The sequence below is a fragment of the Notothenia coriiceps genome, unplaced genomic scaffold (assembly GCF_000735185.1).
Source record: "Notothenia coriiceps isolate Sejong01 unplaced genomic scaffold, NC01 NC01_scaffold00000339, whole genome shotgun sequence".
NCBI lineage: Eukaryota > Metazoa > Chordata > Actinopteri > Perciformes > Nototheniidae > Notothenia > Notothenia coriiceps.
The window spans coordinates 23,545,847-23,563,857 of NW_011333040.1; the positions used below are offsets into that span (position 1 = coordinate 23,545,847).

An 18,011-nucleotide genomic window follows, 5' to 3' on the forward strand; every position below is an offset into this window, starting at 1 on the left:
GTGTGCCTTGGTATTGCTCATTTTCCATAAAAGAAACAAATGTATTTGAGTTTGTGTTTTATTTGAGTTTGATGCATACAAATACTGTACTGTATATGATGATTGTTGAAAATGCACTTTTACCATAAAAGGCCAGCTCGACCATTTGGTAGAGGCTCAAAAAACAAAACTGTGTGGTCAGTCAAAAAAGAAAATATTGTTTGGGGTTATTTGTGTCCCATTTGACAAAAAAATGCAAACAAATAATTTTCCCATAGCTTTTTTCTTGGTCTGGTAGTTAAATGGTTAACAGTAAACACACTGGTAACAGAAAGACAGACAGTAATGGTACAATGGTTTTCCTCTATGAACTAATGATTACATCAACAGTACAACTAATGACAATATGAAAACTTAAAGGTAGTTAAATAATGATATAATCAACCGTAAAGTGTTCTTTTACAGGCCTTCATTTATAACTTTAATCAGTCAAAATAGTATGGTCTGTCATTATTACCGTACCAATATTAGCTCCAGACACATAGATCTATGACATTTTCAACAGACAATCACTTGAGGCAATTTTTCAGAACAACATTTTATCAATACTTCCCTACACCTAGTAAAAGATAGAGAGGGGTTCCCCTTGAAATGTTCTAGGTTAAGAGAAATCAGATGATTTGTCTGCCAATTATTTGTTTCAGACTGAAATGTCTCCAATATAGAATGACATTATTCAATTGTTCATGTTCCAGAGAGAATGAATCCTACTGACCCATCATGCTCAAGTAACTTTTCTTTTAGCACTGCCAAAGACTTAAAACTTCACAAATTGTGAAAGATTTAGCAAATATTCAACGGATGAAATTTGGTGCGAACATTCATGTCCCCCTGAGGATAAACTGTTAGAAATGTAGTCTTCCCGTAATCTTTTATTCTATTGCCATCATTTGGTAAAACTATGTCTATTAGAATTCTCCAGAGTGCTTTCTGTCTTAGTGAGGAGGTAACTATGATTACTCTGACCATTATGCTATTCTATTAGCATAATGTCCAGGGTCCAGTGTCTCAGAGATTCTTCAATAGTCTCCATCTCGTTAGGCCTAACAGAAATGTCCAACTGAAAAGAGACACAATGTAAGAGGGAATTTTCTGCTGCACAGTTCTCGATTTATTCATGAATCACAAACACCTTGCCAGTGCTGGAAATGGTATTTGTGTCCAACCTTGACTCCTCTGGTGAAAGATCCGTCCTTTGAAAGTACATTAAGGTGACTCTTTGTGATAAGAGAGCAACTCACACTGACATTTGTACTGCTGCTTTTTACTTCTTTGTGGAATTACGCTGCTGATCTTTAAAAGAGAAGGACAAAATGCTAAGCTTTGACCAACGAATGTAAAAGCTTTCGCAAACCGGAAATGTTTGTGGTGGCATGATTTATAATGGAATAATATTAATTGTAGTAGATGCATTGTTTTCCTGACCAGCTTATCTTTTTGTTGTCTTTGTATAGCTCCATCTAGACGTGGGGACCTGCAGATTTTGGGTTTTTGTCTTCTTCACTGGTTATGTGGGTCTCTGCCTTGGGAGAAACTTCTTAGGAACCCAACTCAGGTCCAGGAGGCCAAGGCCAGGTAGGTCAAAGTACTGTTTCTATAGCCAAGAGATAATACACTATTTGTATTTATTCATCTGGAGTTTGTTGGTTCCTCTGTCCTCACCTTGTCACTGTTTTATGTCGTCGTCCTCGTCGTCGTCCTCGTCCTCCTCCTCCTCCTCCTCCTCCTCCTCCTCCTCCTCCTCCTTTCTCAGACTGATGGATAATCTTCCAGACTCAGCCCTAGAGCTGTCGGTGAGAGGAGCCAGCACAGGTGAGGAAGGGTCACTGGACAACATTTACTGTAAACTGAGAATCTGAAAACAAGACCAGTCTGTGAAGGAGAGGAGAATAATCTCTCTGTCTGCATTTAGATCATTCTACCTTAGTTAAACGTTGTTCTCACCAGACAAACTGAATCTAATGGTAAAGCCGAGAGAGCCGGTAATTAAAGTGAAAGTAACCCTGATATGGTGATCAGGGGCCTCATTTACAAAGCTTTGCGTAGGATTCACGTGGGAAGGTGGCGTACGTAGGACAAAGCAAGCAAATACGCACACAAATATTCCGATTTATAAAACACGCACGTCCTACGCCGGTTTCCTTTTATAAATCACAATCAACTCGAAATGCGGTGCAGCTTTTTCGGGTTTCACGTAACGCCCATATTTGCGTATAAATAGTTAAAGAAACGCCCCATATTAATATTCATTCAGACTAACTGCAGGAAGAAGATAGCAGGAAATGACGACAGAACAGCTAAAAAAGACATCTCAGACCGAGTCAGATTTTGGTTCTTTTGGGGAGGTCGAGATAAATCACATTGTTTAGTGGATGCAGTTTGAACCAGATTAGCAGCATGAAGGTCAGATCGTCACCAAAATAAATAAATAAGTGGTCCGAAAAAAGTTAATGATAAAATACACATAACCTTCCTAAGGCAGTGTGTTTGTGCCGGGGACGGGAGACCCCCCCATGATGAGAAACTGTAAGAAAGTATCGGGGAATCCCTCCGGAGCGGAGTCATGACGACTGGATCTGAATTTCTTTTTTTATTTGGTGGTTTGTGTCCCAGCTGTCAATCAGCTTCTTCACTGCAGCCTGTGCATCTCAACCCCCCTGCAGTAACTATCCACCAGTTAAAGGAAATAAAACAAATGTGTTGTTATATCAGCTGTACAATTTACCAAATATATGGTGTTCTTAGTTTCCATACCTCTTGTGTTTTATGAGCGACTTATCAAGTCTTGGCAAACGGCATTAAACATGATAGTATAAACCATGCTCGTATCTATACAACCTATAGAAAAGCAAAACGGGCTCAGTTTAAAGTAATTCTATCCTTCTGTTCACCGCATCATTTATGAGAATACATTTCATAACATTAAAGGTCACCTATCATGCTATTTTTAGGCAATAGCAGTGGCTCAGTTAGTAGGGGCTTGGACTGTGAGCTGTAGGGTCACCGGTTCAAGTCCCCGAACAGAACTACATACGGAGTGTGGACTGCTACTTGGAGAGGTCCCAGTTCACCTCCTGCCCTGCCGTGGTGCCCTGAGCAAGGCCACGGACACCGCCCCCCCCCTCACTCCATGCCCCGGCGGCTGTACAATAGCTGCCCACTGCTCCTAGTACTAGACTCCTGGTACTAGGATGGGTTAAAAGCAGAGAACACATTTCACTGTGTGTGCTGTGTGCTCTGCATGTGAGACCATTAAAGAGGGTTTCATCCCTCCGATTCTATTCTATTATCTATTCTATTATAAAAAAGATGTCTATGAAGTGTTTTGTTCAAAAAACCAAACAGATCACTCTTTCTAGCCATGCCTCATATCCCTCTATTTCACTTCCTGTTTAAAAACTGCTGATTTTATGTATAAAGCTTAAAAAAAAAAAAAAAAAGGAGGGGGCTGAGCTCATGCGGGACCCGGCAGCTACTGTCTAAACTAAATACTGCCGTGATGAAACGCCATATCATGGATTATCAAGGATTATTTCTGAAACAGTATGGAGCTCAAAGGCTTTCTCTCTTGCCGGTTATACCACAAGGTGAGTTCCTTTTTATTTCCTGCTTCTTCACACACATGCTCTGTGCAGTACAGGTTAGCTCTGAGTGTTAGCGATGCTAAAGTAAACATGCACCGACCATATTACGTCCAAAACAGTTGGGCATTGTTTCTGATGGCAACGTTTCCAATAGTGCCGTGGGTCTACATTTCCGATATTACGTCATATCCGACGCAAATCTGGATCAGCTCCGTTGTAGCCCCGTTTTTAGAGATTTGAGCACGGAGGAAAAGAGAGAGGGTTTTATTTTCTGACGCTGCGTGAGTTCCCTGACACACCGGGGACACATATTGATGTATAAAAGACATCAAAAAGTGCATTTTGCATGATAGGTCCCCTTCAAGACAACATATTTGAGGTGGTTTTCAATAACATTTCCGTATTTATTTATTTATTTATTTCTCCAAGTTATGTTTTTGTGTGCACTGAGGAGTCTCAAACAAGCATTTTTTAAAGATAGGCTTTAATCCATTTTTGCAAATATTTTCACGTATTTCTCTCCATTCTTCCTTCTGCCAACGGTGTCGCAGTTTATCATCTTTCCCATTTTTGTGCGTACGCATGGGTCAGAGTGCGGAGGACCGCACGTCCTCTCGTCAAGTTTGTTTTTTATAAATCGCAAAGATTGTACGCCATCTTTTGAGCGTATGCCACGTTTATAAATGGCCCCAGGGCTTTAAACGACCTTCTTTACTGGCGACAGTTCATCCATTTTGAATCCAAAGTGTGGGGCTCTCCACACATATAAAAATGAATATTCAAAAGGTATTATAGGTGTTTTCTGGCAGAAGAAAACAATTGAGTTTTTGACCACAGCTGAATTTAAACTGACCGGACTTCATTCTGTGGATTGATATGATCAGAGCGTCTTTAGCGTCCTCATCCAAAGATGGGAATACTCCCAGAAGCCGTGCAATAATGTAATATAACTGCCATGGAATCCTCAGGGTTCCTTTTTCTTCTGGGAAATGGAACCAGAATATGGTCAGTAGTCCTGGGAGTTAGCAGTTCCTACGGTTCAGCCCAAACAACCATGCAGTTTAGGTGGGGGTGTGTTTCCAATTTTATAGTTTTCAAGGCAACAATTAACGTGTTAAAACTAATTTACCTGGAAAGCATGGGTTGATATAATTGGCCAACACCATGCAATGTTGGAGGAACCAGCATTTTGTTCATTTATTTTTGCGTTGGAACATCAGTGATGCCAACGCAATGGGACTTGTCAATGCAATGAATGAAGGGCGTATTTTGGTTTGAACAGGGCCAGAGCATTAGGTGGTTGACGGTTGTCCTCCAATCAGAAGGTTGGTCGCTGGATCCCAAGCCCCTGCCGTCATCATGTCGATGGGCAAGATACTGAACCGGATATTTCTCCAGATAGCATGGGCATGTTCTTAAATGTGAAGCGCTGTATAAATGCAGTCCATCTTCTAATATTGCCTACATTTGCATTCACAATTTGCTCTTTGTAGCTTGCACCATTTCATACAACCGTTATCTGATTGGTTGCGTTTCGAACAATCAGCGATACAAGAGGTGCAGAGCATGATGCAGAATGTAGCGCTTCTGCCGAGACGTTTTACCGCAATTCATGTGAAAGCAGCTTCAGTCTGTAAACGTGCCTCAACAATGTTCCTGATGAATAGATCAAATCCTCTTTCTGCCAGTCCCTCCCCCTAGAATAAACCCTCCATCTTTCCCTCAGTTTCCTGAAGCTCCTGAATAACTCTGTACCGGTGAAACAACCGTCCCATCGACACGCCTTTCAAAGTTAGTCTTGTTTTATCTCACCTCTCTATGACGGGAGGTCACACCTGTGTGAGGCTCGGTGTGTGATGTCTGTTTGTTACGGGCCCCTCCTCTGCTGACGAGGCCCGGCTGCCCGCTGCAGATAAGAGCGGGAGGATGCATCAACTGTGTGTGTGTGTGTGTGACAAGTTCTACAGCAGGATGTGTCATACACGTCGTCCTGCCAGGGTGTGATGCATAGTGGCTGTGTATGAACCTTACACACACACAAACAATGCATTCTATAGCTGTGTGCTAATCTACTCTCTGTAGGAGATACATTTCGGGGCGGTGTATTTGCTGGACTTGTGAGACCTTCAGGTTCATCAGTTTGTTTCTCTGCATGAATACGTCTCCTAGTTTTTCCCTTACGGTTACATAAAAAAAATACGTAATCAGATTACTGTTACATTTCTAAACATTGGGGATTACTTGTAGGATTACAATGTTAGTAAAGAACAAAGAAGAGCATATAGTGTTTGTTGTAAAAGGATCAGATTTGATGTCAGTACTGTTCTGTAAGCTAATACTTTAAGTGTGAATCTATACGGTATGGAAAGGGATTTCAGAATGTGATTCTGATGTGTTTGTGTCTTCAGATGAGGTGGAGGCGTTCCTCAGTTATGGGAAAACTCTGGATTACCAAGAGAAGCCAAACTACAAGCACCTCAAGGATCTGCTGGCCAGTGTCCACACGGGGGGGCTGGACTTCTCTGTGCCACAAGAACCCGCAGGGGGGTCCACCACCAAGCCAACTAGGGAGAAGGTGAGACAGGAACAGCTTCCATGTGTAAACGTTTTGTGTCTAATATAGTTTTATAGCCTAATATAACAATATACATATACTTCTAAAAGTCAGAGTATACAGTACGAACAGTATATGTATAAACGGAAGGAAAGAAATTGAATGCACCACAGAGCTGGTATAGATATAGACTGTGTAATACAAACTCTATAGACAGAATAAATATGAATACACTGTGGTCGGTCGTTGACACTTGAATAAATATGAGTACGCTATTGGAGATATAACCGTTTTGACGGTTTATAAACAGAATAAGTGACTAAGACCAATGTGCAAAGTCAGTCAAAGGCATCCAGGAGTGTGTGTGGGGTGGGTGCAGGCAGCTGTCATCTTGGTGCATGCAGGTGATAGCAGTGGAGAAAAAGCTCTTCCTGAAACAAAGCCCTAAAGAAGTGCGCATATTTTCGTAGTGGCGCTACATCTTTTGGTTCAGTCTGTGACATCATTGGGTAAAATGACTTTTTCCCATTGATATAAAACTCAATACAAACACTTTATAGCCCTTGTTTTTTTTTTTAAATCATTAGGGTGGACTCCAGAGTTATGTTCCCTCATTTCCTTTGACTGAGCCGAGAGCGGCAGATCGGAGGCGGGGCTTAAGGAACATTCAAGTGCACATGCTCTATTGGCCCGCACTAGATGATCCGGGTTCTATTTGAGTCTACAGTCGCTCCATTATGACTTCATGCTCCACTAAGCAACTCTGACAGGAATGAACGGGGCCCCGTGTACGCTTTATTCAACCCTCTTTATACAGCCATGTTCTGAACCTGTTTGTCCTGGTATGGAGGTTCTTGTAGTGCCTTCCAGAGGCAGGAGAGCAAACCGTCTGTAGGGGGTTAGAGACAATGCTGTACACCCCCCGCAGACACCACGTGTGCTGGACCGATGATGCGTTGGTCAGTGTTTTTCTGTCTGATGCGGTGCGATGCTATACAAGACTGTGATCCAGTTTGTGAATGTGCTCTCAATGGAGCAGTGGTAGAAGTTCACTGAGGATACAGATGGGCTTTTCTTCTCAGGAAGAAAAGACGCTGGGGAAACTTCTTAACTAGGATCGAGGTGTCAAGCGTCCAAGAGAGGTCCTCAGGGATGTGGACACACTGAAACTTAAAGCTGGAGACACGTTTAAACTCTGTCCCCTTTATGCTGATGGGTGTGTGTGCTGCCTTTGGAGTTCTGCAACATAAAAACATCTTCATCTGCTCTTCAACAAACCTGCCATTGAGAAGCGTTTGATCACGGGTTCACAGCGAGCAGGGAAGAGTTTATATGAAATGTTTTTGCACTCCGTGAACAACGGGTCACAAGGCTTCCTGTTTGAGTCTCTTAACCCCAGAGTGGAGAAACGTGACAGCAGTGAAGGGGAGGGTTAACCTGCCTCTGCCTCTGCCCCCCCCCAATGATTATGTGAACCGGATCTACAGGTGGAGGAGGACTGTGATTCGCCTCAAACTCAGCAGAATCACTCCTTGACTCCTCGGGCCCCGGCTCGCCTCTCCACGGCCCAATTTGAAGAAGTTCATGACACACACTTCCCCCACAGCGCGGGGCCGCTCCAATTATGCTCCTGATCCCCGCTCCTCTCCTTGTGTCATTTCATTTCCATGCTAAAGTGCTGGCCAGTTTGATCCCTAGTTAAACAGAAGTGGCCATTTACCGGCGGCTTAGTGCGCAGAGTAAATGTCAGCAGAGATAAAGGGCGCTCAGCGCAGCCAATCACTGAAGAGCTCCCCTGCTGTTGGATAAATATATTATTATTTTATCGGTAATTATAGTGATGCTGGGGGGGAAGTTTTATTTAAGAGGGAAAAGTCCATTTTAATGTCATCTGAGTGAAGTTGCTACACAAAGTTAAACAATTTTACAATTGGTATGACTGGCTGCTACTTTAATACTTGTATGTGTTCACTTACAATGCTGCTTCTTTTTTTTTGTTTACCATTAATATGTATCATTTTTTTTGCTATTAATTCAATATACCCTTTATTATGATGTGCCTTTTATCTGCACTCTACCTTTGCTTTACTTCTGTAAATGTCCCCGCTGTGGGACGGATAAAGGATTTCTGGTATAACTTAATAATTCAATTAAAAGTTCAAAAGTTAAAAGAGGAAGAGTTTAATTGGAAGACCCTCCCACCTTTGTGTCAAACAGAAAGCAGGACGAGTCAAAAGACCACCCAAAGCCAAGGCTGTCCCCGCAGAGGTGGAGGACGATGAAGAGGAGATGAAGGCTAAACCAGTGCCCGCTCGCTACATAAGAGGACCGCCCCTCACTAAACCTCAGGCTCAATCACCGGTAAGGTCTGAAACGTCACCGGTTATTGAAAACCTCTAATGATAGCTTTAGTTTTGTACAGCATCATAATGTATTGTATACACATTCACACCACTTTTACAAGTGTAATTACAATAACTGTAAATAAAAGCTAATGTTAGGCTATATACACATTACAATGCGTATCACCACCGCTAAGCTTAAGTGGTCAAATGTTAACTCATTTCCAGTATAAGGACTCATTCCCGCACCACTCTTTCTCGTCCATTGAAATAGTCCTGGGAGCAGGTTTGTACAAATTATCTCGGAATTGAATGCCTCAAGAAAATGTATCAAACCAAGACTCAATCTTAAACACGTCTCACAGAACACTGAGAATAAAGAGTGCTTGCATTGAAGTGAAAAACTCAATTTTCACTTTCTCAATGGTATGGTCCAAATACAGATCATATGTTGATAATGGAATCATCTGTGGCTAGGGTCAACAGGAAGTGGCAAAGTCTTTCTTTCAATAACGCTTTCAACAGACTCATGATGTTTTGAATGCTAAAGCAGAATGAGAATGATTTAACAATATTTTCTTTTCTTAAATCCGGACACATACCATTGCACTCCAAAATAATCCAATCAAACATTTATGAGTCAATTAATAAATAAGAGCTATGTTTTGCTGTTTCTCCTAGAAGGATGTTGAAGATGTGCCTGCTGTCAGCAGATCATTGAGGACAAGAGGTGCTGTGACTTATATGGAAGATGACAGCGAATCTGAGGAGGATGAAGAGGAGGATGAAGAGGAGGAGGAAGAGGCCAGTTCCAGACCCCAACCCATCGCTGCATGCTATCTGAGAGGCCCCCCTATCAGCCCCGGAGCTCAGTCCAAACAGGTGTGAAGACGGGAAGCTCCAGCAGTCAGTGTTTTTGATTAGCTGTGAAGTTTATTTGTACAAGTTAAATAAAACAAATAATTATTAGTTTAGATGTTTTGAAGAAAAAAGTTTACACCTATATAAAAAGCCAACACTTTAATCTTTAACAGAAATATACGGGCAGAAAAACAGACGGCTTTTCCGCGATGGAGAGAAAGAAACGACAACTCCTAACTCACAGGAGGAAACACTGTGAAGCACAGGGGGAGAGATGGGAGGGAGGGCGGCCCACCCATGAGTGTGTGAGCCAGGGGTGGGCCGCTCTAAAACTCCAGGAGAAGGACCGTTACCCGTCTCAGATTCAGGGGTACGAACACACACATAACTCTGAACAGGAAGCTACTCCCACGCGCAGGAACGGATGGTTCTCCATGTTCTTTTTCGCCGGCGTCTTCTTCTTCCTGGGTGCTGCTCTTGGTGCTTGCCAACGTGAATTCAAACCTTTTTGAAAAACATTAAAGGGATCTACCAGTCTTTCATCACTGGAACACACTCCTTAGGACTTCTGGGCGGCCAATTTCACCGTAATAGGCTGAAACAGAAGGAGAAGCTTATTGAAAGTGGTACGAGAGATGGCTTTGTGAACAAATGAAGTGGGCTCTTGTGTCTAACTGGACTGTAGATGAAGGATTCCCAAACAAAGTCATAAAACTGCCTCTGATTAAATGATAGATATGGAGTATCAAACACTTAACTTTGTGCATCACACGAGGAGCAGCATGAGAAAAACTGAATACAGTGTACAGAGAGAAGGCTATGTAAAGATTTGTGCTAATTAAGTAAGATGAATGTGTTCTATTGAGGCTGCAGTGAAGGTCTCTCTCTCTCTCTCTCTCTCTCTCTCTCTCTCTCTCTCTCTCTCTCTCTCTCTCTCTCTCTCTCTCTCACACACACCTTGCTGCAGTAAGGACACTCTCCGAACACAATGTTGAAGCTCTGCCTGCTGGAGGAGAGCGCTCGCAGCCACTGGAGGAGAGAAGAAGAAAAGACACTTTGGATCCGATATGTCAAGTGATAATAACCCCTTGTTTCAATGTACACTTATTACTGCACACTTTTCAAGATAAGCATTTTAAGGGCTTTTATGTGGAACTTAAGGCATTTCTCCCTTACACTAAGCTTAGTAAGCTCTAAAGAAACGTCTGTATGCTGCGTCTAAGTGAATAGAGTGGTGCAGGAGCTACACCTGGAAATGAGTTAGCACTCCCAAGTTTACATGTCTTGATTGGGTTTTTATTGTTGGGCTTTGGTTACATTGCATAATTAAGATCTGTGGTTAGTACATTTTTGTTCTACGTTAGCATTTTTAAATCTGGTTATCGTATTTATGTTTATAAAAGCTGTGTTAATATGTGGAGATTATCCTTATTGAAGATGTTTGTTTGCCACAGATTGTATTTTTTTAAATCCCCATTGATTTTGGTGAAGGGAACCAGGAAGATGCTAACTTTAGGGTCACTGCACCACTCTATACACAGTATTTCAACAAAGTAGTCCCTGCTCAGGCAGTTGGAGCTCATTTCCTGTGTCCTCAGCAGTGCTCCACCTTTAATAATCCTTCTCCTTACCTCTGAGTGCCGAGCTGAAAAAAACGGTGCTATCGGTATCAGAGATAACAATACAGTTTTTAAAACACTTAAAAGATTTGTAGCAAACCTGAGAAGGACCAATGCTGTGACAGAAATCTTCCACCTGGCTCACTTTAACATTATGGGCTCTTAATGAAATTATCTGTGGTTGTATTAAGGCTGAAAAGCACAACTATTGAATGTATTATCAGTATTGTATAATTTTTCCAGAATACAAACACATCTTGTTGCAATTGAACAATTTTCTTTTTTTTCACAACTATTGGATCAAATAAAAAAAATTTCACAAATGAGTTTGGGTTATGTCCAATCATTGCATAAAATATTATGGAATTATGTTTTTCTCTAATTAACACTCTTTGAACTAATTTTTTACATTATTATGACTCTGGAATATTCCCAACTTCCTTTTCTATGACCATTTTTTTTTTTTTTTGACATACGCGTATGTCATGTTTTATTAAAATCTTTTTCGAGATACTACACTGACTTTTTTTCAACATTATATACAATGAATTTTTCCTGATCTTTTTTTAATGAAATACAATTAAAAAAAATTGTACTTTTTTATGCTATGACTTTTTACATATTCTTTTTTTACATACCATACCAGTGAATGTCAGAATATATCCGCTGCTGCTGCTTGGACGTTTTCACTATTCTATTCTGAGTCCCCAAACGTCATGGAGGGGAATATCACTGGAATTCATATTTTTGTAATCTTAATTATCCATAAAGCCTGTGTTACTTTATCATTCTCAACTGAAACATTAAGAATGACACCTGTCTATTCACTTACATAACCTTCAGTTTTTTAGAACGATGAACTATGTAATCTCTAGATGCTCCTCACAGCCGTGTGTGTGTCTCCATACCTCGTAAAGACAGGCCTGGTGAAATGGCTGGCCGCAGCGAGGGTCATTGCACACCTGATCAGGGATCGCATCTTCAAGACGATAGGAGTAACAGATCCCACACTCCACACTGAAGCTCTACACACACACACATTAATAAATACACAGCGTGATTTCTCACATACACGATGCTTAAGATATGGGCAGGTCCTCTGTAACCACTTAGTGTTAAACAAGCGTCTAGTTAAAACTGCAGTGCTAACATCACCCTGTAACACCCCGAATCCCCCCCCTCACACACACACACTTTTCTCTCCGCCTCGTTTGCATTTTGGCATAATGAGAAGCTCCTGTTTTTCTGGAGCTATCCATTAAGAGAGGATGGCAGGTATAAAAAATAAATCAACATCTGGTCAACCCAACTTTTTTGCACTCCTCTGAATGTTAATGAAGCCGAAGCATTAATCACCGCGGCGACAGCAGATAAACACGGCGCCCTTTAAACCCCTTCCACGTGGAGGGGAGGGGGGGAGCCCGAGCCTCAGAAACAGAGAGATAAATGCTTTTTGCGTGATTAAAGTGATTTGATAGTGCAGAGAATTCTGCCATCTTTGTTATTCTAATGATCTTTTCTGTAAACAACCCAATTAAAGGAGAATTTGTGCCCACCTCATGGAACAACAACACAGAGAGAAAAAATATGGAAATGAACAGAAAAATAGGCAGTATCGTATGTCCACCCCCTTATAACTCGGAGCTCAAACCGACGCACAAACTGGAGGATACACACACACATAAACACACTCGCTTGAAGGTAATCGTGATGGGAACGGACATGTTTGAAATGGAAAGGGGGCAACTGTGTCACGTACAGATTTTTCGTGGGTGGCAGGTGACGGGAATTCGATCTCCAAAACATCCCGGAGGTTGTGCAAGACGCTGGAGTCCGGGTTCCTGCCAGAGACCACAGACAGCTCCTTCACACACTAATTAACCACATGCAAATGAGCCTGCAAAGACACTGGGGGATGATTAGGAGACTTTCACCATTGGTATTAAAAAAAAAAGCTAAAGCTGATTCAAACTGAACAGCAGTGGAGGAGATTTTCCTCAGACGTGTCATGCAGAGAGGCAAATGTTAAATCCTGTGGTGAGAGTTAAGATATGTGCTTTACTTTAAACTGAAGAGTAGCTGTGTGGGTCTTTTCGATGATAATCATAGTGGTGGGACTTTAGTATTTCGCAATTCTAGAAATGTAGTCAATACCAATAATATTCCAGGATGCTTAACTCTGGAATAGATTAAAAAACTGTAAAAAACAACATTGAAAATTATCGAGTACTTTGCGGTACTCTTATTTTTAACATTGGCATACTGTTTTTTGTTGTTAAAAAGGTAATAAATTCCTCTTTAATATCTATTTTATAATGATTTTACAATATTACTTTTGGACACAACATGATAACTTAAAATGTACCCATGCCCAATGCTCACATTGACTGAATAGGGCTTTACCATATCATAACGTAACTCGATAGAACCTTGATTGTTCACGTTAGCATAGCATTTAAGCGACTTTGAGACTTGAAAAGTGCTATATAAATTCAAATGATTATTATTATTATTATTTAGCTCCATTATTTAGCCAAGCAGTACTGTGCTACCCACCGGCTACAACCATGCTTTCCTCTTGCCCATTTAAGCACAGTTTTTGTTCACCATGGAGCAAGACCAGGAATAAAAATAGATGCTCTATTGTCCTTGGGAACACAAACAACGTAGTCCCACAGTACCCTTAGATATGAAGGACTCAAAGAGAACAGCAGCATTTTCTGTTTTTCTGAAGTGGATCCTCAACGTATTTGTTTGGTACAGATTCTCTTTGAGAAACACGCCATGTTCCCTTTAAAGGGGCACTATTATTCAAAACTCCAGGTTCATATTCTCTATTTAGTGCCTCTACTGTGACATGTCTCTTTCTTTAATGTTCAAAAAGCTCTTTATTTTTCTCATACTGCCTGTGCTGCAGCACCTCTTTTCACCCTCTGTCTGAAACCAGTCTGCTCTGATTGGTTAGCTGGCCGACTCTGTTGTGATTGGTCAACCTCTTAGAGATGTCCCGCCCCTTAGCTTATCAAGTACAATGTGTTCTAGCCACAAGAAGCGTGAGTGTTACATAGTGATGTCATTATGTTCCTGAAGTAAACAAAGGAGTCCAATGGGGAGTGTGTGGGAGAAAAACTCCCTCTGGAGGGAACACAGGGATTTTAGCCTTTGCAGACCATTTAAATACACAAAAACCTATATAACACACTACAGGAAAGGGAAATATATTTTCAATCAAAATGAGAATAACTATGCAAAAGTAATCACTTCCTTATATATCTTAAACCCAATAAAACCGAGCAAAAGCAAAAGTCTGAATCGTACAGGTTTAGTAAATAATAATGTGATCATTGCATTATCTAGCAAAAGTTATTCTGAAAGACAATAAATCTAATTAATTGAATGATATAAAACGTAGTACAACATGCTTGTGAAGACAGAACCCTTACCACAGGTGCATGTTGGCGTTCAGCTTGTTCCTCAGCGGAGTCACCACTGCAACAAGGAGAAGGGATTTATTTGGTGTAGAGTGTAAACGGTAATACTAATAAAAGCCTTGAAATTTGATTTCAAGCACCTGCGGATTCCGTTTTTATTGTATATAAGCCCTCCGAAAATTACGACTGCCTTAAAAAAACCTCACTCTGCATACTCTGGCCCTCTGTTATTAGAGAACAGGCCGTCAGCGCTGTCACATCTGAACCATCGCCGTGGCTCTGTTCCACGGGGAGCTTTGTCTCCGTGCAGCACTCATCACTTTCACTATTTGCTATTCCTACATGCAAAAAGCAATATTGTGCGCGACCCCTCGTATTTGAGGGTCTCCGCCTGCCTCCCGTCTTGCCGGCTGAAGTGTGTATCTGTTTAATATCTTTTGAGTTGCATTGCTAGGCAACAGGCTAGGAGTTGTGTGACCTTGGGTTTACAGAAACAATGGACGACAATTGACGGGGACTTAAATAGAAAGCCGGAGCTCGCAGGCTGACTCCGGTGTCGGCGTGGCGGGAATGAAAACATTGTGGCAAAGTCTTCTGACACGACGACAGACAACAGGCAACATGAGTAGTCTGGTTGGAGCCCAGACCATCTGATCTGGATAATGGCGAGCTGAATCTGCACTTTATTGCCTGGGATGATCCTAAGGTGGCCAATTATTTTATAAAAACAGGCATCTGATGAAGAGTCTCAGGACACAGTTATTCCCATTAGTTGTTTAGGAATTAATCAATCAAATGATTAGTGTATGATTTAGATTATTGTTTAACTTGCCAAAACAAGCAACTACCTAAATGTGAGAATTTGCTGCTTCTGGGGTTTTTGTAAAATGTAATGTAGATAAAACATTTGGGGGTAATTAAGGTAGATTAAAGAGGACATATTATGCAAACATGTTTACATTATTTTTAAGAGATGTGTCGGAAATGTCCCGCCTCTTAGCATAACATCTACAATGTGTTGGAGCACTAGCCAAGAGAACATAGTGATGTCATTATGTTCTGGAAGTAAACAAAGGAGTCCAATGGAGGCCTTTCAGGCAGGGTGGGAGGGGGTGTGTGGGAGAGAACACAGAGATTTTAGCCTTTGCAGACCATTTACATGCACACAAATGGAAAGGGAAAAACCCCAAAAAGCAGAATAGGCCCCTTTAACAAATTGTCATGATTGCAAGTGACTCATTTACACAAAAAGGGACAAAAATGCCCCTGTCAGTTAGAAAATCCTAGTTGTCAATATACTTTTTTAGTGTTAATAACAAATGAAGGCAACACTTTCCAAATTACTTTGATAGATTTCCAGGAATCACACGTTTTTTTTTCTAATGTGTCATTTGATATATATATATATTAAAAAAAATTAAATAAATAAATATACATTTGGTGTAATCTGTATGTGTCACATGAAAGGACTTTAGTAAACAATGTATTCCTAAACCTCATGCTACCTGTGTTATAACAAGGAGAGGATTTCACACGCCCTAATGAAGTGTGTCAGTTTGAGTGTGTAATAGTGCAGATACACTTCTTGTGCCGGAAAACAAACTTTCAAGTGTGGCCATGTCTCTGGGGTTTGACTACCCACCATGCTCGGCTCCCAGCAGGCAGCACTCTGGCAGCATCTTTGGGTGTCTGGGATCCACCTCCACCTTGATGGATGTGTTGTTTCCTGCACACAGACGGGATGTATCATTTACATGAACTGTATACATGATCAGTATGAAAACTCAGTTAAACATAAAGTGTACCGATGGCGATCCGCCTCATGGTGTCGGAGCGGCTGGGTTTCTCCGGCTCCAGAATCCAGGTCTTACTGTCAATCTCATCCAGGACATCCCAGAACTCAGTCAGGGACTCCAAGAGCAGCAGGAACTGACTGTGGAGCTGCTCCAGAGTGCTCTTAATGAACAAAAGATCAGAAAAAGCACATTTATTTTTAAGAGAAACCAGATGTATCCTAAAGCTTCGGTTAGACTACTGGTTCTTTATTGTTACCGAACAAAACCGTGTCCAAACAGCAGATGTAATTTCTGGAAGCAAGGGGAACAGTTAGATATAAAGCTGAATAATTAACATGCTTTTTCTTGTTTGAAGAAAAAACCTTTAAAAGGCCTGAGTCCGCATAGCGGCTGTTTCTGAGTGGTGGCGTCTTTTTTGAATTTGTTTGTTGGAGCAAAGGCGGTGGACCCTGGATGTTGTTGATACTTTGCATGAAATGCTGTGTTATACAATGTAGTTGTAAGTAACCTAATATTTTCAATTTTGTATCTGTTAAGAGTAGAATGTATGTGAACTAGTTTGAAAAAAACAAGGCCAACTAAGTGCAGAGACGAGTGAATGAGAGCACCACTATTAGAACATGCCCAAAAGGGTATATCAAAGAGGTTGGTCCTTCACCAAGGTAAACTGACGAGAATTAAGAGTGCTTTAGCTATAAATATGTTTATAAAACTGTTGCTTAGCAGTATGATCTCAGGGTCTGCTTGGACTGTTTAGTGTTGTTGGTGAAATTAAGTTATTCTGCATTGTACTCTGACAGCCTCCAGCAATTCGTCCGAGCCTGTTAGAACTCCACACAATGCAAAATAAGTGTAGAACTTTAAGGGTTAAGGAGGAAGTTCTTCAAACGGCCCAGTCCAGGACTCTTTCTTCTGATAGTTGCTGCCTGTAGGAGTTGCTGCCACGTAAACATTATCCTCCTCGCTCTAAAGCTGTCGGACTGCACAGTGAAGCTCATTCAAACAAACTTCTGGTTGGTGTTCATGGTGAAACATTTTCAAACAAATATATAGCATAAATAATAATAATCTAGAGGCGAAGCTAGTCTGTCATACAGAAGCTGTGATACGCTGTCAAGATACCGTAGATAAAACGCTGATTTGAGGCTCAGCCTGAAAAGGATGCTGTGTGGACACACAGCTTAAGACTGTACTCTAAGTAAAATGCTAACATTAGCACACTAACATGCTCTGAATGACAATGATAACACGTTGATGCTAAACAGGCATAACGTTTTCCACTTTCCCCATCTTTCATTAAAATATTAACATGCTTCTGCTAATCAGAACTGCACACAAAGAACTGTACAGCTGAGGCTGATGGGAATGTCTGTAGTTTGTTGCAGGTGTATGTGAATGGTTGTCCTAATTTCCATTGATTGTCTGGTAGTAAACTAAGCACTTGTAGTCATTCGACTTTGGATTGGTCAGACAAAACAAGTAACTTAAAGGTGACCTATCATGCAAAATGCACTTTTGTACGTCTTTTCTACATGAATATGTGTCCCCGGTGTTCCAGGGAACTCACCAAGTGTCAGAAAACACAACCGTCTCTATTTTCCTCCATACCCAAATCTCTTAAAAAGGGGCTGCAACCGATCTGATACAGACTGATCCAGATTTGAACACTTCTGTGACGTCACAGAAGTGACGCTACGGCTATTGGGCCAACTCCACCAATCAGGAGGAGACAGCCACGGACATTGCCGTTCGAAAGCGCTGGAGACGCTGTAGTACATATGCCAG

General features: G+C 41.3%; 2 protein-coding genes across 3 annotated transcripts in view; one reads left to right on the top strand and one right to left on the bottom strand.

The window, feature by feature from the left end:
- LOC104949262 (serine/threonine-protein kinase VRK1-like) overlaps positions 1-9,909 on the top strand; it is a 24,820-nt gene extending 14,911 nt beyond the window's left edge. The window contains exons 9-14 of one of the 2 annotated variants that reach the window (XM_010775596.1): positions 1,494-1,614; positions 1,793-1,851; positions 6,032-6,198; positions 8,395-8,538; positions 9,201-9,401; positions 9,554-9,909. In XM_010775596.1, coding sequence (XP_010773898.1) covers positions 1,494-1,614; positions 1,793-1,851; positions 6,032-6,198; positions 8,395-8,538; positions 9,201-9,401; positions 9,554-9,892 — 1,031 coding nt within the window. In that variant the 3' untranslated portion in view covers positions 9,893-9,909. The remainder of the gene's footprint in view (positions 1-1,493; positions 1,615-1,792; positions 1,852-6,031; positions 6,199-8,394; positions 8,539-9,200; positions 9,402-9,553) is intronic. The other variant, XM_010775603.1, reaches the window with a different exon arrangement.
- fancl (FA complementation group L) overlaps positions 9,429-18,011 on the bottom strand; it is a 13,138-nt gene continuing 4,555 nt past the window's right edge. Inside the window, exons 3-9 of the mRNA XM_010779443.1 lie at positions 16,236-16,386; positions 16,073-16,156; positions 14,443-14,488; positions 12,759-12,840; positions 11,908-12,024; positions 10,338-10,409; positions 9,429-9,975 (exon numbers count right to left, since the gene is read on the bottom strand). Coding sequence (XP_010777745.1) covers positions 9,940-9,975; positions 10,338-10,409; positions 11,908-12,024; positions 12,759-12,840; positions 14,443-14,488; positions 16,073-16,156; positions 16,236-16,386 — 588 coding nt within the window. The 3' untranslated portion in view covers positions 9,429-9,939. The remainder of the gene's footprint in view (positions 9,976-10,337; positions 10,410-11,907; positions 12,025-12,758; positions 12,841-14,442; positions 14,489-16,072; positions 16,157-16,235; positions 16,387-18,011) is intronic.